Source organism: Microtus oregoni, unplaced genomic scaffold, assembly GCF_018167655.1.
Source record: "Microtus oregoni isolate MIOR12 unplaced genomic scaffold, Mior012 000023F_ref0000262, whole genome shotgun sequence".
Classification (NCBI taxonomy): Eukaryota; Metazoa; Chordata; class Mammalia; order Rodentia; family Cricetidae; genus Microtus; species Microtus oregoni.
Window position 1 is genome coordinate 8,282,447 of NW_024543082.1, and position 24,914 is coordinate 8,307,360.

At 41.6% G+C, this 24,914-nt stretch overlaps 1 protein-coding gene across 5 annotated transcripts in view; it reads right to left on the minus strand.

Moving 5' to 3' along the window:
- Nucleotides 1-24,914, minus strand: part of Senp7 (SUMO specific peptidase 7) — a 94,091-nt gene that overhangs the window by 67,426 nt on the left and 1,751 nt on the right. For 3 of the 5 annotated variants that reach the window (XM_041673248.1, XM_041673251.1, XM_041673250.1), the window contains exons 2-4: nt 13,798-13,850; nt 5,398-5,493; nt 661-758 (exon numbers count right to left, since the gene is read on the minus strand). In XM_041673248.1, coding sequence (XP_041529182.1) covers nt 661-758; nt 5,398-5,493; nt 13,798-13,850 — 247 coding nt within the window. The remainder of the gene's footprint in view (nt 1-660; nt 759-5,397; nt 5,494-13,797; nt 13,851-24,914) is intronic. The other 2 variants (XM_041673249.1, XM_041673252.1) reach the window with 1 other exon arrangement.

Genomic DNA, 24,914 nt, shown 5'->3' on the forward strand with positions numbered 1-24,914 from the left:
TTATAGCAACCTATGATGAAGCCTAGTTAGCAACCCTAAGACAAAACGACAGCTCCTTTGCCTATAATGATTTCAGTAATGTGATTGCTTCCTGACACACTAGGCAAACTCCCTCCAACTAAGCATGAGTCACCCTGGGAATATGACATAACCTATCCCTAGAGGATGAAGAACCTACCTAGACACAAGAGTTGCTGAAAGATGTCCCTTTTAAACCACTGATGACAAATATGAATCAAGAATTACTATCAGGGGCTGGAGAGATGGCTCAGTGGTTAAGAGCACTGAGTGCTCTTCCAGAGGACCTGGGTTCAATTGCTAGCACCCACATGGCAGCTCACAATTGTCTGTAACTCCAGTTCTAGGGAATCTGGCATCCTCACACAGACATGCAGGCAAACCGCCAATGAACATAAAATTTTTTAAATAATCCTATAATCCTTACATTGTCAGCTAAAGCTTATCAAGATGCACAAAACAATTAGCAAAGACAATCAATAATCACAGAAAGTTAAATCTTACATGGATCTTAGAGGACACTGAGTTCAAACCCTTCTACCTTAAATGTTAACTGAGCCTCAACAAGCATCAAATAATCATTCCTGTTCACACTGTGTATGCATTGTATCAACCGATCCTACACATAAATACCTATCTTACCTTTCTGGTGATGCCTTAGAAGTGACAGGATGCCCATGGACACCTTTTTTGGTTTTGTGGTCTAGACAGATGACTTTGTTTCTTAGGCTTCTTGTCCACTAAGAAAAAAAATTGACAAAAATATAATAATGTGATTAAGGGTACTTGTATTTTTACTTAGATATTTAAGACAATCAGTCCAATTCCTTTTTGCTTATTAATTTTTATCTTATGTGAATGAGTGTTTTGTCTACATGTGTGTCTGTGAGTCACACTGAGTACCTGGCACCTGAGGAGGCCAGGAGACAGTGTCAGGTACCCTGGAACTGGAGTTACAAATGGTTGTGAGCTGCCACGTGGGGCTTAGAATCAAACCTGGGCCCTGAGCAAGAGTATCTAGTACTTTTCACTACCGAGCCAAATCTTCAGCCCCCGAACCACATTCTTAGTAGTACAGAGAGAAAACTAAATGCAGTCTACAAAATACTGCCTTTTTCCAAGAGTTGAGATATAAATATACTATAACAATAAGAAAACATTTTAAAATATCAACATTAATCAGAAATCAAGATTGAGATTATAAAACTTAAATAACAATAATAACTGCAGCTGTGTTAGAAGGAAATGGTAATGGGTTAAGAGAGTAGCTCAGAGGTAAAACACTTGCCTAACATGCACACATTGCCTTGTACGTACAAGGCAATGGGCTAACCTATGTATGTTTTAATTACTTCATTTTGAAATATGTTATATGATATAGCACAATTATTACAGGCCAAATTAAATAAGAGCTGTGTCTATGAAGTGAATACATTTATAACAATTAGAAAAATTAAAAATGATTCTTTGTGAATTGCCACATGTGAAATAACAAGACCCATCATCAGGGTTTAGGTTTCCTATGACTAGAAGTTAAAATTTGGCTTATTAGTAGAAATAGTGGCATATGTCTGTAACTCCAGTACTCAGGAAGTGAAGGCAGGAGGATCAGGTCAAGGCACCTCCAGCTACACACTGAGTTAAGTCACGCTAGGATACATGAGACTCTGTTTTAAAAATAAAAGGATAAAAATAAGTTTAATATATTTTGTGGACCTAAGCACATAAGTTATTTATTCTCTTGGCCTTTGTTTCCTTATTCAAAACTGGGCATGATGATAAGAATAACTACTTTATCCTGTGAATGTGAGCATGCATGTATGCATGTGGCAGGAGATATGGTGTACTATGTATGCACACACCTGTGTGCACATGTATGACTATCTTTCTCTATTGTGCTCCACCTTCTTTTTGAGACAAAGTGTCTTTTACTGAATGTGGGACTGAGCATTTTGGTTGAGCTGGCTGGTCAGTAAGATCCAAGGGCTGTTCTATCCCCATCCCCCCAAAGTTGCGACTCTGGCCATGAAACATCACTCCTGTTCTTCCGAGGGAGACAGAGATCTGAACTCTGGTACTCGTGCATGCACAGAGAGCGCTTTTATCCACTGAGCCATCTCCCCAGCCCATCAGCAATTTCTTTGAAAACATGTGGCATCATCTCAGATGTAGTTTTAGTGACTTACGTACACTTCATCTAAAAGATATTTGTACATACTCTTGTAGTAAAATTGTTCATAATATTCAAAAGATGAAGCAACCCAAATGTGCATCAAGAGACGAAAGGTTAAACAAAATGAGGCATATTATTTACACGTAAACACATGGCATTTAAACAGAAAGCCTTACATTACAGAAAGAGGAAGCTTCTGAGTCTGGTGGCATAACCTGCAATCCCAGCATTTAAGGAAGTGAAAGCAAGATGGTCATGAGTACCAGGCCAGCCTAGTCACATGGTAAGACCATGTTTCCAAACATTTTCTTAAAAGGAGATTCTGAAACATGCTCCAATATGAGCAAGTCTTGGCATTAGTCTAAGTGAAATAATGCAGCAATAAGAAGACAAATATTGGATAGTTCCATTCAAATAACGTACTTATTGTAACCAAATTTATAGACAGAGGAGTGAGACTGAGGTGAGACAGTAAGAAACTATATTTTTATGGTTTATTTTATTGGGCACTGGTGTTTTGCCTGCATGTAAGTCTGTCTGTGTGAGGGGGTCAGACCCTCTGGAAATGAAGTTACAGTTTTGAGCTGCCATGTGGGTGCTGGGAATTGAACTTGGGTCTTCTGGAAAATCAGCCAGTGCTTTTAACCTCTGAGTCATCTCTCCAGCCCAAGGAACTATTAGTTAATGGGTACAATGTTTCATTTTGCAGGATGGATGGTCTTGATAGTTGAATAACAACAAAAATGTACAAAGTGTCACTAAACTCTTAAAATGATTGAGGGGGCATAAAAATGGCAGCCGCCCCCATGATCTGGGGGTATCCTGTTTATCTAGCACTTTGGACGATGATTCTGGCAGCCAGCTCTGGTGACTCAGTCCACAGCTGTGGTTCCAAAGGGAACCAGAAACATTTCACAATCCTATCCAAATACGGAGCAGCTGCTTTGGGATAAGCCAGGAAAGCAGGGTTGGATATGCCTCAGGACCACCAGAACCATCCTATACATATGACCTGTACAGCTGGTGCCTTTGGTTGCCACGCTCCCCCTGAGGGTAATGCTTGAGTGTCACTTCTTTCAAAGGAGAGACTAACACAGAGAACTGAGCAATTAAAGAAGAATATGGCATCACAATTGCCAATCTGAAAGATAAAAGAATTTGACACTAATTTTAAAACAAGGGATATCTCTGGAAAACCTAAGGATACCTAAGGATATTGTCATTGAAGCTGACCTTTGTCTAAACAACTTGGACCATGACCAGCTTTGTAACTCGGTAACGTAATACTTTTCTAAACATGGTCTGGGACCTGAAATATAAAATTCTCCATTGAAGCTTTATGGAATCTTTAGAGTCAGCCCAGGTGGTTCAGGTTTGATGCTGAAGCCTGGAGAACCTAAGCCATGTGTAATCGTCAGGTCACCACACAGTTGCACACAAGCAGCCTCTGGCCCCATCTATGATCTACTTGGCAGGCTGATATAGGGATAAGAGGTGCTCAAGGCTGTCCTGGAGTGTGTGTTTTGAACCTGCATAGCAAGACTGTGCTTCCACGGACATCCCCTCGGCAGCCGTCCTCAAGACACTGGTGATTCCTGGTCCTTAGCTGAAACCATGGGAGGACTATGAAGAAACACAAGGAGAGGCCTCAGCTAGCTTGATGGCAAAAATGACTCCTGAAGGGTACTCAGGTGACAGGGCCTCTAGAGGCTACAAAGGCACGCAACCCCCTGTGGACCTCCCTTGCTTTCTCCTGCCCTACCTTGGTCTTTCCAGAAGACCCACCCTCACAACCATGGCTGGTGTCTAGGCCCAGGTGGTGGCTGGGATACCCAGCATGTGTCACTTTCTTCTTAAAACCATTTGTTTAGCTTCTGAGTCTAATTGAAAAGCAGTTATGTAAGAGAGCAAACATTTGCTACCATGTTCTTTCTCCCTCTTCCAGCAGCTAACAGTTCCCAATAGCTCCACAGCTAGGGGTAGGACTGTGTGCCCAACTCCTCTGACCATGCTGGCATTTGGTCTGGCTTGGGCCTGCACAGGTTTTCTGCATGCTGCCACAACCACTGTGAGTTCGCTCCCATGTGCAGCTGCCCTGCTCTGCCAATGTCTCCTGTAGTCATTTTACCACCTCTGGCTTTGGCCCCTTTCCATAATGATCCCTGAGCCTTGGAGTTTTGCAATGCATCTGTTCCTTTAGGCTAAGCAATCACTGCTGGCATTGCCATTGCTCGTGGTTACCCTCCAGACTCCACGGTCACACCTATTACTGAAGATACCACACGACTGAATCATAGAACATGGCAGAATCAAGCTGGTACCACCTGGACACTTCATCCCTTCCTATCCAGCTTTCATAGTGCTGGACGGTGCTATGCACACTATCGGAAGAAACAGGAATTATCAGTCTTAGCCACCATGCGACAGACTTCCTACACTATCCTGCTGTGGGAACTCTGTTCCCAGAGAACTTAGTCTACTCCCCTTGCCAAAGGAATGCCTCTGCCTGCCAAAGGAATGCCACAATTAAGATGTTCCCTCCCCTGCCCCCTCATCAGTTTAGCATGCTCAAGGGCATCAGGCAAACAGCCCCTCAGCCATGGAAGCTTCTGCATCTGAGCCCATCTGGCGCTAGTGATGAGAGCCAGGCTATATTGTTCACTGTTTCTCTGTCCCTGCTTGGAACTTGGAGTTATCTAGAATAAGAGTTGTGCAGAATGCTCGTAAGACACTCTTGTGCAACATCACCTGGACTCTGCTCGTTCGGTTGAATCCTGAATTCTACTGCAATCCCTGGCAGCAGTAACGAGGCAGAGAGGGGAGAATCTTGATAAATCTTCTAGAGCTGTAAACCATACAAGCTACAATGATTGGCCTGTCAAGACATGTCCACTGGTGCAATAGTGGCGTGAACACCATGGGAGCAATCAACCACTTTCTAAAGGACTTTAAATCCCACTCCACAAGATAAAACCCATACCTGGCACCATTATAAGGTCATAAATCAGCCATGCATAAGGTACACTTAAAACTGAAGACCAAAGATCCTAATCTCCAGGTTCTATTCTAACATATATTAGAAATAAGCTACAATAAATCTTTAATTGCATAGAAAATCGAAAGCAACACATAAGAAAATAAAAACTTATTTACTAAAATATTTTAAACATATCAAATAAAACAATATATTTTAAACGTGAATTTACCCCCTTGGGGAGCTTCCAGCATTCTGAGCCTCTGAGTTTGGACAATGGTGACTGAGCAAGAACATCCTCTGACTTTACAGCTAAGAACTTTGTTATCTGAAACCAGGACAAGAAAACAATTAGTTTAACTGAAAGGTATAGAAGAACTAAGTCAACTAACAGAGGCACTGTCTATTGCTCTACAGAAATACTCTAATAGTTTTAAAGATGTCAATTAAATTCTTAATTTATAAGCAATTAAGTCCAGTTGTACTAAAAATATCTTCTCATGAGCAAAAAGTTAGGTAAATGAAGGATCATACTAGCTAGCCAGGCGGTGGTGGCATATGCCTTTCATCCCAGCACTCAGGAGACAGAGCTTGGTGGATCTTTGTAAGTTCGAGGCCAGCCTGGTCTACATAGTGAGTTCCAGGACAGCCAGGGCTACACAGAGAAACCCTGTCTCGAAAAGAATCACACTAGCTTCCTAAATACTATTCTCTTGCCTGGTCTCTTCCCCTTCTAATCTAAAAAGCAAGCTATAGTTACAGAACACGCAAAGGTACTCATGACTGTAATACCCAAAATATAACAAAGGCATTCGTCACTTATAAGTAAAACTCTGTACATTCAAGGCTGTTTCACATCACCCACAGATTTCAAACTCTGTAACTCAACTTTAGGGAGTTGCTAAGCTTTCTTTAGACATGTTGCATTATTTGGTATCTCTAGATGTTTTTCTACAGTATTTCTTCAATCTAGGTTGCTCTTCCAGGTATTTTTTTATGAAATACTGTGGACTTGTCTGAAAGCTATCTTCATAAGCATCATCTTTACTTGAAGCCACACCCTTCTCTGTATGTTAGAGTTTAGCACATTTATTTTAAATTATTTATATTACTCGTACTGTATCAGTTATTTGTCTAGATAGCTGTCTTCTTCAAAATGTTTAATCCTCTTAAACTGAGGATCCTGGCCATTCATTTTCCTTATTTCTTGTCTGTTTTTTTGAGAAAGGGTCTTTCTATGTAGCCCCAGCTGGCCTGGAACTTACTACACAAACCAGGCTGGCCTTAAACTTGTAGCAATCCTCCTGTCTCTGCCTACCACGAGATGGTATATATAGCTCATAATAGCTAAACTTTAAAAATGAATGCATGAAATGTAATGAGTTAGAAAACATGTTTAAAACTTAAATACCTAAAATTTGTAAATAACTAAGTATTAAATAGCACCCAATACTCACTTACAAGGGAGCCCAAGTTCAGTAGCAGAGTACCAGTATAGCATGTACACAAGGCCCTAGGTTCAATTACCAACACCTTCCTCCTCAAAAAGCACTAATATCAACTATATCCTTTCATCCATAGTGTTTCTTTTTTTAATATTTATTTATTATGTATACAATATTCTGTCTGTGTGTATGTATCCCTGCAGAACAGAAGAGGGCACCAGACCCCATCACAGATGGTTGTGAGCCACCATGTGGTTGCTGGGAATTGAACTCAGGACCTTTGGAAGAGCAGGCAATGCTCTTAACCTCTGAGCCATCCCTCCAGCCCTGAGAAGAAAGCCTAAGTCAGGAGGACAGAATAAATCTGAAAAAAGTATACCTCAACTTTTACGTCACAGCTTACATCAGTAAAGGACAGCTAATCTTCCTGAGCACCAGTAACTTCCTATTTATTGCTTTTCTGTATTAAAAAGTATTTCTTTGTAATTCTTCACTTGCAAAAAAAAAAAAATACCTCTAAAGCATTTGATTCAATTCTGTATACTGGCAAGGATCAAACTCAGGGAAGGCCTCGTGCAGGAGAGGCAATTACTCTATTACTAGCTAAGCCATATCTCTACCCCTTTAGTTAATTCATTCATTTGAAGCAAGGTCTTAGTAAGTTATATAGGTTGAAATTGCTGGTCTACAAAAGCTAGTTCCAGGACAGGCTCCAAAACCACAGAGAAACCCTGTCTCGAAAAACAAAAACAAAAACAAAAACAAAAAAAAAAAAAAAAGAAATTGAACTCATTCAGTAGCACAGGCAGGTATTAAATTGTCTATGTTTCTGCCTCCGCTTCCTGGGGAGCTGGGACTACAGGCCAGCCAGCTCCTCCGGGCCTAGCTCTTTGTATTTTCAATCAGGAAATGACAGGAGTAAGATAAAGGCTTCAGGCTGTTCAAATCCAAGGATCTTCTCTTATTTAGGTTATACATACTGTATTTTCTAAGAATAGCCCTATCAATATTCCCATACCACATGGTCATCTTATATTGTGATACCAATAACCCTGAAACATCAAAATCATATTTCTTCCCTTTGAACCTGCGCAGGCCGATGACTTCCAAAGCTAATCTATAAATTCAATACAGTGGCTAGCCATAGACGCACACCCCGTAATCCCAGGCCTGGATTGGAGGCTGAGGCAAGAGGCTCTTGAATCACAGCTAGTCTGGATTATATAGTTAGGACCTGTCTCAAAAACCAAACAAAATAAAATGGCAATATAGTTCCAGTGTAGCTCAAAACTGTCCAGAAACATTCCCTCTATGTTTCCTTCCCCTTCTGTCTCTACACCTTAGAACACACACATTGAAAGGGAGTCCAGATTTTTCTTTTAAATTTGGCTGCCCTGAAGCTCCTGAACTTTAAAGATTTCATGAAAAGACTGAAACAAAAGTAATAAATGAAACTATACATCACGATGTTTGAATCTAGCTATACCTAGGGATATAGCTCAGTAAGTAGAGTACTGACTTTACTGGATGAAGTCCTAGGTGGAGTCCCCTGCACTGCATAAACCAGATTGTGCACACCTGTAATCCCAGCACTCAGGAATGAGAGACAGGAAGCTCAAAAGTTCAAAGTTCATCTTTTTACTACATAGAAGTCTGAGGCCAGCCTAGACTACACGAGACTGCAGTTATCCGTAAGGCAAGAAAAGGATGCTTGGGGGTCAGCAAGACAGCTCAGTGTACAAGCACTTGCTGCATAACATGGGTGGCCTGAGCTCGCTCCCAGATCCCACTGTAGACACAGAGAACTAACTCTCTAAAGTTGGTCTTACTGTCACTCATGTGCCAGAGCTCATACACACATCATATACAGGAAGCCCACACAATAATAAAGTAATTTTTAAAGATTTCTGGGGGCTAGAGAGATAGCTAGGTAGTTAACAACACTGCTGCTATTCCAGAGGTTCAATTCCCAGCACCCACACGGCAGCTCAAGACTGTCTGTAACTCCAGTTCCAGGAGACCTGACGCCCTCACACAGACATACATGCAGGCAAAACATCAATGCACATAAAATAAAAATAAAATCATTTTTTTAAAATGCTTACCATTGATAACTAGGTAGGCAGAGAGAGAGAAACAGACACACAAAAGAGAAGGATGTACATCAAATATTAGTGCTTATTATATCTGGCTAGCAAGCTCTAGAAACAAAGATTTATTTATGTCTTTAATTAGGTTTATATGTGTGAGCTTGTGTAAGGCTTCAAATCCCTTGAAACTGGAGTTACAGGCAGCTGAGGACTGCCATCTGGATGCCAAACTGAACCCACATCCTCTGCAAGTGCAGGAAGTGCTCTTAACTGCTGAGAAATCTTCTACAGGCTCATCAGTGGTCTTTTTTGTTCAACTGAATTTTCTAATATCGCCATTAAAAAAAAACTAGTTTTGCTTTAAAAATAATTTTAAATACTAAGAAATTCAAAAGTATGTTTTATGCCACTATTAAGCAAAAGTGTTACCCTTTCAGTAATGTATTGCCACTAGCTACATTAAAAGAAAAAGTAATCAGAGAAACTAACTACTATCAAGAATTTAATGTTAATTTTCAAAAGAATTCTAGATTTTGTTTTGTTTGATTTTGTTTTTTGAGACAGAGTTTTCTCTGTGTAGACGTGGCTGTCTTAGAACTAGCTCCATAGACCTGGGGGAAGATGATCAAAACATTTCATAAAATTGTCAAAGAATCAATAATATTTTAAAAAAGAAAAGTGTTGATAATAGACAAAATGTTAAAAATAAGGAAAAAGGAAAGCCAGACTAAGACTAGTGGTATTTGACTGGAATCTGCAGTCTCAATAGTGAGTTCATTTTCTTGTATTTGTACAGAGAAAAAGAGAGACGAGGAATTAATGCAAGTGAGTATGTGTTTTCTAGGTCTGACTACTGACAATGCCTGGAACCATTCCAGTGCCAAACATGTAGTGCCGTCCTAGATCGGGATTTCTAAATGAAATTCTTTTCATTTTAATTCAATTAAAAAAATGGCTGGGAGTGATGACACACGACTTTAATCCCAGCACTCGGGAGGCAGAGAGACGCAGATCTCTGAATTCGTCTACAGATCTAGTTCTGGGACAACCAAGGTTACACAGAGAAACTCTGTCTCGAAAACAACAAAAACAAACAAAAATAGCGAGAGCCAGAATTCCCTGGAAACATAATTGATTTCCAAGGCTTAGGCGGAGAACACAAGGTAAGGGTGATGAATGGTCTTGCGGTCAACTGGACTGAAAGACACTTGCACTGCACTGAGATGAGTGTCTGTGAGAGTGCTCCCAGAGATCAAACCATGAGGGCTGACTAAGTGATGGGGTCAAAATCTGAACAGTCTGGAAAGCAGAGGAAAGACAGTGAAGCCTTGTTAAGGAACCATCTCACTGGGTCACGCCTTTGAAGCATGTTATTATGGCCCTGGACCACTTCTGTTACTCCCTTCACTTCCTGATTGCCTTGAAGTGAACAGTGCCCTTCCTCCAAGATGTTTCTGCCTTTTGATAGCCTAAAGGCAGTATCCAAAATCTCTGAAACTGTGAGGCAAAATTAAATTTTTCCTTCTTCAAACTGTTTCTCTCATAAGTGTGTCACAACAATAGTCTAATGAACAAAACTAGCATCCTGAAAGTCAAAAACATTTCTTACAATACTGAGAAAAAAAGCCAAGCTGTGGTAGCTCACGCCTTTAATCTCAACACTCAGAGACAGAGGCAGGCAGATCTCTGTGAGTTTGAGGGAAAAGGAAGGAGATGAGGGAGATGAGAGCAGAGCAGAACAGAGGAGGGGTGGAAAGAAAGCACACACACCCAAAAAAATAATAACACCATGTCAAAGGGTTGAGGGGGGCTATGGAAACAGATTAGTCAGTAAAACTACTTACTTTGAAAGAACAAGAACTTGAATTCAATGCCAAGAATTCACATTAAACATATACATGTGTATATACATGTACAAATACATATACATTATAGACATATATGTGTGTATGTGTGTGTATGGTGGCTCACACTTGTAATCCTAGCACCAGAGGTGGAAATCCACAGATTCTGGGGTTCACTGGACAGCAACCCTGCCTACTTCTCAAGTTCTAGGACAAGATAACCTATCAACAAATGAGGGGTGGGAACAAATGCCCGAGGAACGGCGCTTGAGGGTATCCTCCACATACATGTGTGCACATGTTCTCTCTGCATGCGCATTTGCATACAGATGGACACACACACACAGGAGCCAATCTAAAAGATACCCTATGGCTAAAAGTGGAAAACTATGACAACAACAGTAGATTATAATAAGCAGAAGGAAGGAAGTATCTGAGAACAACTTGATATAAATATGTTGAGGAAAGACAGCTCTCCCTTACAGGAAAATTCCCCATAAGAAATGAAGAAGGAATAAGGAAGATATGTACTATATTTGATCTTGGCCAAAAAGGTGATAAAGGAAATAGAAAAATCAACAAAAGAATTCAACCAAGATCCTCTAGCAGATGCCAAAATACTGAGCAAATATCTAACACCACCATGTATTAAGTTGGAGTTTGGCCAAGATACCTATAAATCATAAGGAGAAAATGAGTAACCATACAGGGGAATAAGCAAGAGATACTGCCTTAACCAAATAATCAGGCTGACATCATCAACAGTAACACATACACACACACGTTCCTTAGGGTTGAAGAACATTCTACACAAATTATCTAGTACTTTTCCACAGTGTCATGCCTATAAAAGCAGCTAGACTAAGAGGCATAACAAATAAATACAATGGAGAATCTTGGAATGTATCTATAGGTTAAAGTAGTACATCAAGGCTAGCTTCTTATTTTTGATAATCATACAGTCATTATTTAAGATATTAACATCAGAAGAAACTGAATGAATAATACATAAAAATTCTGCCCAATTTCTTTAAATTTTCTGACTTAAAAGTTATTTGGAATTGAAAATGTTATGACAGAGCAGACTATGGGAAAAGGGTGTGGCTTAGTGAAAGAGTTCTTCCTCGACACTTTCAAAGCTCTGGGTTCAACCCTAAACACTGTGAAAAACGGTGAACGGTAATGGAGGAAAAGGGAAAACAGTCAGGGAAGAAAATATGACAGCAATGTAATTAATTGACAATTATGGATATATCACCCAGGCTAGCCTCGAACTTCTCAGTTCAAAGGACCTTCCAGGGCCAGATGAGGTATCGAATACCTTTAATCCTAGCACCTGGCAGGCAGAAAGCAGTCTTTATGAATTTGAGGCCAGCCTAATTTACTGAGAGCATTCCAAGCGAGCCAGGGCTAAAACTACACGGTGAGACTCCCTCTCACTGTGTAAGAAGAAAAGAGAGAGAGCAAGCAGACAAAGAAATCCTGAGCCAGGCTTGGTAGTGCAGGCCTGCAATCCCAGCCCGCGGAAGACGATCTTTCAGGGTTCCTGCTTCATGAAAGAGTCTGCGAGACATTCTGCAGGACACAGAAGAAAGTGACTGACAAACTGCCAATATAGGCGGAACTGTCTTTGAAACATTATTTTGAGTGAGGTAACCCAGACACAGAAAGACAATTATAAGCAAAATGGATGGATCTAGAAAACATTATTTTGAGTGAGGTAACCCAGACACAGAAAGACAATTATCACATGTACTACTCACTCATAGGTGGTTTTTAAACACAAAGCAAAGAAAGCCAGTCTACAAACCACAATCCCAGAGAACTTAGACAACAATGCAGACACTAAGAGAGACTTACATAGATCTAATCTACATGGGAAGTATAAAGTAGAAAAAGACAAGCTCTCCTGAGTAAATCAGGAGCATGGGAACCTTGGAGGAGGGCTGAAGGGGGGACGGGAGAGGCAGGGAGAGGAGCAGAGAAAGATGTAGAGCTCAATAAATATCAATAAAATAAAATAAAAAAGATTGGAGAAAAAAAACTAGGTGAGCGGGAGACATAAAAAGGGAACATAAATACACTGCTCTGTCTGTACTTAAGAGTATTCATTAAAATTGTGGGCTCAGAAAAAAAACAGAATAAAGATTTTTCCAGTTATACATAAAAAGGGTGGATAAAAGGAAAACAAAAGTTATCTAATAGGGCTGGAGAGATGGCTCAGTGGTTGGGAGCATTGCCTGCTCTTCCGAGGGTCCTGAGTTCAATTCCCAGCAACCACATGGTGGCTCACAACCATCTGTAATGAGATCTGGCGCCCTCTTCTGGCCTGCAGGCACACATGGAAGCAGAATATTGTATACATAATAAATAAATATTAAAAAAAAAGTTATCTAATAAATAATCATTATGTAAATCAGGTTACTATTTCACTTAAATCACAAAATGCCAGGGGAAGGGAAACCACACTTTTTTAAAAGATGAAACTGGGCTGGAAAGATTGCTCAATGGTTAAGAGCACAGATTGCTCTTCCAAAGGTCCCAAGTTCAATTCCCAGCAACCACATGGTGGCTCACAACCATCTATAATGAGATCTAGTGCCCTCTTCTGGCCTGCAAGCATATATGTAGGCAGAACACTATATAATAAATAAATAAATAAAATCTTAAAGAAAAATAAATTAATTAAAAGATGATCTTAAAAACTTATTGTATAAAGTAAAAATTAAAACTGTTTTTGCTAGTTTTGGCTTATAGAATAAATGAATTAAAATTTTTTTTTCTCTCTTTTTGGTTTTTCGAGGAGGGTTTTTCTGTGTAGCCCTAGCTGTCCTGGAACTCACTCTGTAGACCAGGCTGGCCTTGAACTCACAGAGATCCACCTGCCTCTGCTTCCAGAGTGCTGGAATTAAAGGCCACCACTGCTCAGCTCTTTTTAGTATAATTAAAAATATACTATTAAACTTTAATCAGTGTTTTGGGGAAAATCCCAGCACTCAGGAGGCAGCCGCAAGCGGATCTCTATGAGTTTGAAGCCAGCTTGGTCTACAAAGCTAGTTCCAGGACATCCAGGACTGTTACACATAAAAACCCTGTCTGAAAAAAACAAAATAATAATAATAAAATATAAATATAATATATATATTATTCAATAATATACATATATAATATGTACAATAATATATATAATATTAAAAAAGTAAAATGTTATTGGCTCAGTGATTTCAAAGTTGATAAACACATTAACACATACCTCCTGTAAATCAGGTGATGATGACTTTTTTCTTTTTCCCTCTGTGACAATCTCTACGAAAACCAAAGACATAATAAAAATTATTATTTAACATCTAAATGACACAATTTAATGAACAGGATCCTTTTTATATCTATCCTTTATTTACAATTAAAAAACACTGATGTTTTACAGACACTAAAGAGCCAAAGTTTGTCGTGTGTCAGTGTAACAGACTACCAAAAATATCTCCAGTAAACATATGCACAAGGACAATTTAAAATGAAAGAACTAGACCAGCAGTGGACGTGCACGCCTTTATTCACAGTACTCTGAAGGCAGAGGCATGCAGATCTCTGTGAGTTCAAGGCCAGCCTGGTCTACAGAGCGAGTTCTAGGACAGACAGCAATTTCACAAAAAAATCCTATCTCAAAAAACCAAAAAAGAAAGAAAAAACTAAATAAATTTTCAGATGATTTGGAAAATTCTTATGATGGAGAGCAGAGGTGAAATTATCTAGATGTTGGCAGTATTCTACAAAAATATTTCCCTCAAGCTCTATCACACTCACACACATGCTGCACAGACAGAAATACTTTAACTCTTTACTCATCAACATTTTCCAGACTTCCTGTGGGGTTTTCTTATATGAAATCTCTCATTCAAACAGCAATTATTTACTTAATGGCTATCATATGCTCCTCACTGTGCTAACCAATGAATATAAATAACATTGAGCAAATCAGACACAATCCAAGATGTTTTAGCAAGTATAACCCATAGCATGGTAGAACACACCTTTAATCCTAGCACTCAGTACGAAGAGACAGATGGATCTCTATGAGTTCAAGGCTAGCCTGGTGGTTTACATAGCAAGTTCCAGGACAGCCAGGGCTAATGGTGAGATCCTATTCAAAAATAAGAATTGTAATCTACTGAATTATATAGATTTCATAATAAAAATGAATGGTGGTATATACATACATAACACCAAGTCATCTACTTGTGACATATTACTACAGTTCAGTAAGAAATGTGTAGCGAGCTGCGTGAAGCCACACCTGATGGAGATGTATAATCAACTCCTATGGCTAAAGTCTGACTTATGCTATGATTGTCAGCTACTTGCATATGCGTGGACCTATGAGCAGTGCCCACCTGGCAATCCAGGGTTGGTTGTCCATGCCTACTTAAGGGCTGGGAGAGGTTTGCCCAAAGAGAGAGGAAGGAAAGAAAGGGGGGGGGGAGAGATACAATTGTTTAAAAAGGCCCTGAATAAACTGCTAGCAGGAAGAGCTCCTGTGGTCACATCATCCTTGTGGGTCGAGGGTGAACACGACAGTTGGTGGCCCGTACGGGGACAAGCGTACGGGGAACCTCCAAACCTCTCTCCGTGGAGCCCAGAATTGGCTGCAGTCAGGGGGTGCACCGGATAATCCTCAAGGTAAAGATTGGGGATCCGCGACAAAAAGCGGGTTTTCCACTCTCGCCGGTAGAAGGGAGAGTGGGGGTAATAGGGCCGCGACTATAGCGGACGGGTCAAAGTGAGAGCCACGACCAAAGTGGACAGTTTAAAATGAAAATAAAAGGAAGAATAGGATTTTAGAATGGACGCTTCAACATCACACCTGATTTCTCCGGCTCTTAACAAGCTGTTACGGAGCGCTTTGGAGAGGTTTTTGGCTGAAGGTGACACAATTGCTTCTTGGTTTGCCGTCTCTGGCAATCTTAACGTGTCATCCTGGGATAAGCCTGGTAGAGATCTGGATTTTGCCACCGAACAAGGTACACTAAGGAAGGGAGTTATATTCATGTGGTTTGAATTACCGAGACCCCCTGAGTTTGCAGTGGAGTGTGAGCAGCTGTGGCTCCAAGGCCAAGCAGCGCTGAGGGTCTGGGAAGCTGCAAACACCAGGGACCTGCCTCAGGGCATAGAAGCACAGCACACGATCTGTTGGCCTGAACCTTAGTCCCAACCCAGGGCAACCAACTGGCTGCTCCACGCTGCCACGCCTCCACCTTACAGCTCAGTGAGGAGGTGGAGCCTCTGCCTCTCCCCTGTCGCTGCAACCTGAGTCCCAGCAGTAGATTGTAGTAAATACCTTTAAGAATACAATGTCCCCGCTCAGCAGGAAGTAGCCAGAGAGATTGACAACGCCCAAATTCCCTATAAGATAATTTAAGTGGGGCCCCTTCAGAGCAGCAAGCCTGCTTTCTCCTGAGTTCTGCTCCACCCTTTAGTGGTTGCGAGCAGCCTGCTTTCCTGAGTTCCGTTCCACTCCAAGCACCAGTTTGGGCCTGGAGTGGGTGCGGCTGAGGCAGGAAGGCAGCTGGAGCAGAGCTGGAGCAGAGCTGGAGCAGAGCTTTGCTAGGTGGCTGTGGTGGAAGGCACATTGCCTCAGCCCAGTTGGTGCCTAGCCTGGCGGATGCCACAGCAGTGCCAAGAGTATCAGCAAATGCAACAACAAGTGCTGGAGCTGAGACCCCACAGGGCTGCCCGAGAATGCAGTGTAGCTGCAGGGCAAGGAAAAGACAATGGCAGTTTCAGGCTCTGCACACCACTGAAGAGTCTGCGGCAGAGCAAATTTAAATCAAGAGACTGCCCTATTGTAGGAGCAGGTACCTGTGTGCTTTGTTTTAGCCAAAGGGTTGGTAGAATACCATAGCCCAAATCGGAGGTTGGGTACAGTGGTGATTGGGAACCCTACTGCTAGCAATCTTAACACCTGTTGCCATGGGCATTCATCTTTGAATCCTGTGTGAGATCAGACAACCCATGAGAATGCAGCACATGGTCACTTAGCAGAAGCAGGATCAGCTGAGCTGCTAGGGAAGCCAAAGAGGTGCGCGAGGGAGAAGGTGTCTCCCATGCACTCAGCTGACAAGAATGAATGTGCCACGGGGGTATGGCAGCTTGGGTAGGGGAAGGAGCAGTGATTTCTGACTGCTCCTGGAGTCTGGGGCCATGGCAGAGCCACTCCTAAAAGTCCTGAGTCTGAAACAGTCACAAACCTCTGTTCACTTAAGGGGAAGAGGGTGTGTGGGAAATAGTAGGATATGGGGGAAAAAAAGGACCCAGGTAAAGAGGCAAGTCTATACCCTAGTCTGTCAGACATTTCTATCCATCCGGGGCTGTGTGTGACCAACATTCAATATGACTCATGCAGCTAATCTGTCTAAAGAATTGTCTAGATATCTTTTAGGTAATTGGTCTGGTGAATTCGAACAACAACTGGAAAAGCTGCGGGTGACAATTGTGACTGCAGATTCCACACGCATGGATACTAGCCTGGCAGAAGAACTATCTTCCTGGATCACTCCATGGATCATCTGAGGGAGTGGGCGGGAATAGGAGCCCTGGCAGGCTTAATGGTGCTTGCCTCCCTGGTATGCCTAAGGTGCATTTGTCACATAAGGGTTTCACAGCACCGCAATGCAGTTATGATCATTCAAGCCTTCATGGCTATTGAAGCAGGACAGTCCCTTCAAGCTTGGTTATCTATATTTGAGCACAGAATGCGAGGCTTGCGCACTGCACTTGAGGTAAGCATACATCAACCTCAAGAAGAGCAAGTCTGATTGCATGTGGGTTGGTGTCTAACTCCCACCTCTGTAAAAAGGCACTGGACAGGACTAGTGTTCTCTGAGTGGATGACACCTGGACAAACACTAGTACATGTTTCATTTTTAACAGAGATCAGACCTCTACTCTTACCTGTTGCTTTACAAAACAAAAGGGGGAACTGTAGCAAGCTGCGTGAAGCCACACCTGATGGAGATGTATAATCAACTCCTATGGCTAAAGTCTGACTTATGCTATTATCACGAAATGATTGTCAGCTGCTTGCATATGCGTAGACCTATGAGCAGTGCCCACCTGGCAATACAGGGTTGGTTGCCCATGCCTACTTAAGGGCTGGGAGAGGTTTGCCCGAAGAGAGAGAGGAAGGAAAGAGAGAGAGAGAGAGATACAATTGTTTAAAAAAAGGTCCTGAATAAACTGCTAGCAGGAAGAGCTCCTGTGGTCGCGTCATCCTTGGTCATCCTTGCGGGTCGAGGGTGAACGCGACAGAAATGGATGATTTTTCTAATAAATAATGAAGCAATTCGGGGGGTTGAACATTTGAACACGTGTGTGGATATGTGGGGTGTCTTGCACATATGGGGAGAACAGGAGGACATCAGGTGTCCTGTTCGTTGCACTCTGCCTTATTCTTTTCAGGCTAGGTCTCTCACTGATCCTGGAATGGGGCCAGCAGCCAGCGAGCCCATGATCCTCCAGTCTCTACCCACAAGAACTGCTAGCATTACAGGTGCACACAGCTACACTAGGCTTTCTATGACGATGTTGGAAATTGGAACTTAAATTCTTATGTTTGCATAGTAAGTATCACATCAGACCCAGGGAAACAATGGGATAACCGAATGGAACTTAAAAAAACATTAATTACAAATGGGTCATACCTCTAAATGACAAAGGTAAAGCAAGGTTTATGCAAGAAAAACTAGGATATTTTCAAAGCTTTAGAGGAGGCAAAGATTTCTCAAATAGTACACAAATATTACCATAAATTAAAAGATCAATAAAGTGGGCTTCATTTAAGTTAAAAATTTGGTTTAGCAGAACTCATCATTACGACAGTAAAGAGCAAAGTCTCATACTAGAACACAAATTCTAGTATATTATTTGTCAAAGAACTCATAAGCAGTATATACAAGGAACTCCCTGGGTTGGGGCATGTACTTGCAGCAGAACACATGCTAGCAAGACAGGGGAAGGCAGGAAAGAAGAAGAAAGGGAGAAAAAGGAATAAGTACAATAAAATTCAATTTTTAATTAAACAAAAGCCTTGAATAAGCATTTTGAGATATGTATATATCCAAATAATCAAGATACAACCACTAGGGAAATGGCAATTAAATGGAAATTCATAACTCAATAAATAAAATTTAAAAGATTAACATTACCAAATATTGGTGAAAGAAAAGGCTCTGCCAGTAAAAGTTAAATGTGTGTATCTGCTTTGCCAGTGTCTAGTGAGATATTCACCTGCCTACCTTCAATACCTAACAATTATACTTCTAGATAAATAACCAAGAGAAACAAGATTGTTCATGCTATCTTTGTTGTTAATAACCAAAAACTAGAAATAACCCAAATTATCTCCCACTAGTAATATACATAAACATATTTGTACCGAGGAAAGCTGCTGAGTAATAAAAGACCATGAGTTACTTCTCAATGCCATATGGATACACTCAGACATTCTGTTCCACGGAAATCAGATGCACAACTGTGAAATTTTACAATTCAAACAATTCTATGATAAGACTGTCTTGAACAACAGAGGGAGAATAAAGGGGATAGTAACTGAGGAGAAGTGCAGGTTAAGTCTGATAAGATGTAAGAGGAGTTCTTCATCTTGAGCTACACGGTGACTACACAAGTAAGGGCATGCACATACGAAGAATCTTGTATCTAGAGCTTGATCCCTACAGACTGGCTTTCACAGTGCTGGACAGTGCTGTGCTCACTACTGGAAAAGAAAGGGAATCAATGACCTTACCCACCCAATTCTGTGAGCTACGGAACAACTAGCCTGACAAGACAATAATGACAGGAATGCCATGGGAGGACCTTGCTGACTGGATTTAAGGGCCTCTCCATAAGATGGAACCTATCCCTGGACACCATTATCTGGGCCAAGAAACCAGGGCTAAACAACTGATAGGCCCTAAGGGAGAACCTACTACTAATATTATGCTAAAAGGACATAGTAGTAAACCCCTCCTGACTTATCATATACTCATAGACAAGTACATCTCTCAGTCCTCATCATAGGAACTCCTTTTTGCAGTAGACGGTGATTACACAAAGACCCACAACTGATCAAGGTGCAGAGAAGACAACCCATGCAAGTGCAAGCCAGACACAAATCCAGCATGGACGAGGGAGGTAATCACCAAGTCTCATTCCGAGCTGAGGAACTAGTGACAATCGACAGTTAATGGGAGAGAGAGAATCCATTTTCTTTAAAGGTGTGACCATTGGTAGGGGGAAGGCCCACACCCAAGAGTATTTGGGCAACACAAATTGTATTCCATGGGCAAAGGAAGACGGGCAGCAGCAACAAAATTATGTGGATAGACAGGAAGAGACGGAGTCACGAGGAGGTGGGAGTTTGGAGGACAACCTTGTGGGGCCTATGTTGCGGTGGCCTCTGAAGACTGACCTGGGTCTCTTGGCTTGCGTGACGTGGTGGCAAACACTTTTAATCTCAGCACTTAGGAGGCAGATCTCTCTGAATTCAAGGTCAGTCTCATCTACAGCTAGGATAGCCAGAACTATATAGTGAGATCTGTCTCAAAATAACAGAAGTTCCAAAATATAGAAGATTAGCTCTTGGGCTGGAGAGATGGCTCAGTGGTTAAGAGCATTGCCTGCTCTTCCAAAGGTCCTGAGTTCAATTCCCAGCAACCACATGGTGGCTTACAACCATCTGTAAAGAGGTCTGGCGCCCTCTTCTGGCCTTCAGGCATACAGACGGAATATTGTATACATAACAAATAAATAAATTTAAAAAAAAAAGATTAGCTCTTGTTTTGTTTGTTTTATTCTGTGTAAGAGTGTTTTGCCTGTACATATGTCTGTATACCATGTATATCCCTGGTGCCCAAGAAGGCCAAAAGAGGGCTTAAGAACCCATGGACCTGGAGTTAAAGTTACTGAGCTGTCATGTGGATGCTGGAAATCAGATCCAGGTCCCCTGGATGAGCAGCCAGTACTCTTGACTGCTGAGCCATCTCTCCAGCCAACTAATTTGGTTTCCTTTTGGAGGGGAGAGGGGGACTTGGGGTTTTTTGTTTTCACAATGCAGTGGGATAATTACTATTTAAAACAATCTATATTTTCAAAATGACTAGAGCAGTACCAAATTCCCAACATGTGAAAATGGCTAATCTTCGAAAAGATAAAAAAAATTATTACTCAGATTTGATAACTACAAATCATATTATATACATGTATTAAATCATGTACCCTGTATAGATATACTAATGTCACATTATGAAACTTCCATCAACTCAGTATCTTCCCTCACCCAGATTTGTGACAGTTATTACAGCTCAATCTAGCAGGTCCTAGGTCTCTCGTTCTCGGTTCATAGCTTTCCTCTTCATTACTGTGAAGCACTAAATCCCCTCAATCAACTCATTCAACAATGAAGGCCTCTCGTTATTCTGAACTACACATCTCTATTTCAACTTTCACAACCAGAATTTTAAAATTTTCACCCAACATTTTGATTTGGGTTTTTTGTTTGTTTTTTGTTTTTGAGACAGGGTCTATTATTTAGCCCTGGCTGACTGTCCTGGAACTCACTATGTGGACCAGGGTGGCCTAGAATTAACATAGATCTGCCTCTGCACAGTGCTGGGATTAAAAGTGTGTGCCAAAACAACCAGCTTCAATTTTTTGAATTGTTGAACCAATCTGAATTGTTGATCAATTTGCTGAACCTCTCATTCAACTGTTATAGGAGGCCCTTCTGTATTTGTGTTGCTTTCATTGGTTAAATAAAGAACTGCCTTGGCCTTTTGATAGGACAGTACTTAGATAGGCGGGAAGACAGAACTGAATGCTGGGAGGAGGAAGGGTCCCAGCTTTCCAATCTTCTTTATCTCATCATTCTTTGATTTTCCACCCTAGGAGCCTGTCACTAAAGAACAACTGGCTGGTCCAGGTCACAATACAGTTCCAATAATGCAAAGCAGAGACATCACCTGGACCAACTGATGCACATGGTACACTAATCTCTCAAGATGGAATTGAAGAAGAAATCAGGAAGCACTCAGCTACTTTTTCATTTATTTATTGGGGGAAGGGTAGGTCATACATAATCCAGTGCTCATGCGGAGGTCAGAGAACCATGACCAGTAGTTGTCTCTTTCCCGCCATGTGAATTCACATGTCAGTCTTGGCAGCAAGCATCTTTACCCACTGGGCCATCTCACCAGTCCTCAGCCACTTGTTTATTTTTTGCTTTTAAATGACATGGAATTATATCAATTCCTCCCCTTCCTCTCCTCCCTTCAGCCCTTCTCTGTTATCCTCACTTGAAAGCCACTTTCCTAATGAGCCACAATGTACAGGAGCACACAAAGAATTTCAAAATTCTGAAGGCTTTTGCTTCGTTTTAAATCCAAACTAGTTGTATTATAGCCATGAAATTTTTTCCAAAGTAGGACTAATTAGTATATAATGGCATTAAAACAAGTTAAAGCTTTAAAGCTATAGGTACTGAATTTAGAAACTAGATTTATTTATTTATTTATTTATTTATTTTCGAGACAGGGTTTCTCTGTAGCTTTGGTGCCTGTCCCAGAACTAGCTCTTGTAGACCAGGCTGGCCTCGAACTCCCAGAGATCCGCCTGCCTCTGCCTCCCGAGTGCTGGGATTAAAAGCATATGCCACCTCCGCCTGATTTAGAGACCAGATTTTTAATCCTGACCCTGTTTCTAACACTAGTTCTCACTAACAGATGCTTATGGTTCCTAAATTCCAGTTCCATCTACAAGTCAAAAATAGTAAGGCACTTGTAAGGGTTTTTGAAAGAATTAGAGTTTGTAAAGTTCTTAGCCAGGTGGTGATGGCACTTGGGAGACAGAGACCGGTGGATCTCTGTGAGTTTGAGAACAGCCTGGTCTAGAGTGAGTTCTAGAACAGGCTCCAAAGTTACAGAGAAACCCTGTCTCAAAAAACAAACAAACAAACAAAATAAGCCATTACATTTGTCGAGTTCTTAGTGCAGTCAGGCCAAGCGTGCAGATGGTGATAGTGAGTCCACCAACCTCATCTTCAGATACTGCAACTAGATCTCAGAGCAAGCTGAAGCTGCAAGCAAGTGAGTATGAAAACCGTACTGGGTCACTGGTTTTCTGAGTACATGGCCCTCAGGTGATGCAGCAAAGATTCTTTCTAAAACAAAGTCAAGAAAACTGGGTCATGATAAAAAGGGGTAATATTACTCTGCTACAATGTGCTTCCAGGGCCTGGAGAGGTGGCTCGGTGGTTAAGAACACTGACTGCTCTTCCAGAGGTCCTGAGTTCAATTCCCAGCAACCACATGGAGGGTCACAAACATTTATAGTGGGATCTGATGCCCTCTTCTGAAATAAAAGCATACATGCAGACAGAGCATTCACACACTAAATAAATAAATAAATAAGTTGATATAAAATACACAAATCAAAACAAAAATATTTTAAGACTAAGCATGGCTGGGCGATAATGGTGCATGCCTTTAATTCCAGCACTCGGAAGGCAGAGGCAGGTGGATCTCTGTGAGTTCGAGACCAGCCTGGTATACAAGAGCCCAGGACAGGCTCCAAAGCCACAGAGAAACCGTCTCGAAAAAAAAAAAAAAAGACTGAGCATGGGGTATATGCCATTATATCCTGAGTGAGATAACCCAGACCCAAAAATATGAATATGGTCTGTACTCACTTATTAGTGGATTCCAGCCATAAACAAAGAACATTGAGCCTATATAGTTCGTGATCCTAGAAAAGCTAAATAATAAAGTGAACCCAAAGAAAAACATATATAGATCCTCCCGGAAATTGGATGCAGACAAGATTGCCAGGCAAAAGTTGGGAGCATAAGGGTGGGGTAGGGGGAAGGGAGATGGGGAGAGAGAAGGAAGAAGGGGGGGTTGGGGAGAGCTTGGGGGAGTGGGATGGTTGAGATGGAGGAAGGGCAGATATGAAAGCAGGGAAGAAGATATCTTAATTAAGGGAGTCATTTTGGGGTTGGCAAAAGGCTTGGCTCTAAAGGGATTCCCAGGTGTCCACAGGGATTTCCCCAGCTAGGACCCTGGGCAGTGGAGGAGAGGGTGCCTTGTCCGGTAGTCAGACTGATGACTATCATGAATATCACCATAGAACCTTCGTCAGGCAACAGATGGAGATAGAGACAGAGACCCACAGCGGAGCACTGGACTGAGCTCCCAAGGTCAGTTGAAGAGCAGAAGGAGGGAGAATATGAGCAAGTCAGGACCGTGAGGGGTTGATCCACCCACTGAGACATTGTGCCTGATCTAATGGGAGCTTACCAAAGCCAGCTGGACTGAGACTGAATGAGCATGGGATCAAACTGGACCCTCTGAATGTGGTTGACAATTGGGGCAGATTGAGAAGCCAATGATAATGGCACTGGAATTTGTCTCTACTGCATGTACTGGCTTTTGGGGAACCAAGTCTATTTGGATCTATACCTTCCAAAGCCTGGATTGAGGGGGGAGGGCCTTGAACTTCCCACAGGGCTGGGTACCCTGCTCTCTCTTAGGAGTAGAGGGGAAGGGAGAGGGGAGGAAGTGGAAATTTTGAATGGTATTATTCAAAAATCAATAAAAAATAAATAAAATAGCCGGGTGGAGGTGGCGCACGCCTTTAATCCCAGCACTTGGGAGGCAGAGGCAGGCGGATCTCTGTGAGTTCGAGACCAGCCTGGTCTACAAGAGCTAGTTCCAGGACAGGCTCCAAAACCACAGAGAAACCCTGTCTCGAAAAACCAATAAATAAATAAATAAAATATACTGCATCTATGTAAGAAATTCTCAAAGAAAAAAATAAAACCATTATCTTAAAAAGGTGAAAAAAAACCTCTAAAATGAAATTATACAGTATATTTTGTTTGTTTGTTTTTGGTTTTGTTTTTGAAACAGGGTTCCTCTGTGTAGTCTTGGCTGGAACTCTGTAGACTGATGTAGGTGGGTCTTCTGTTTATGTGTTACTTTCATTTGTTAATAAAGAGACTGCCTTGGCCTTTTAATAGGGCAGAAAATTAGGTGGGCGGAGTAGACAGAACAGGATGCTGAGAAGAAGGCAATGAGGCACTCGCCATGAAGCTCGGGCCCAAGATGGACACAGGTTAGAATCTTCCTGGTAAGCCACCCTCATGGTGCTACAGAGATTACTAAAAATGGGTTAAAGCAAGATATGAGAGTTAGCCAAGAAGAGGCTAGATATAATGGGCCAGGCAGTGTTTAAATGAATACAGTTTGTGTATTGTTATTTCAGGGCATAAGCTAGCCAGGCGGCCACAGATTGGCCTCATAGAGATCTGCCTGCCTCTGT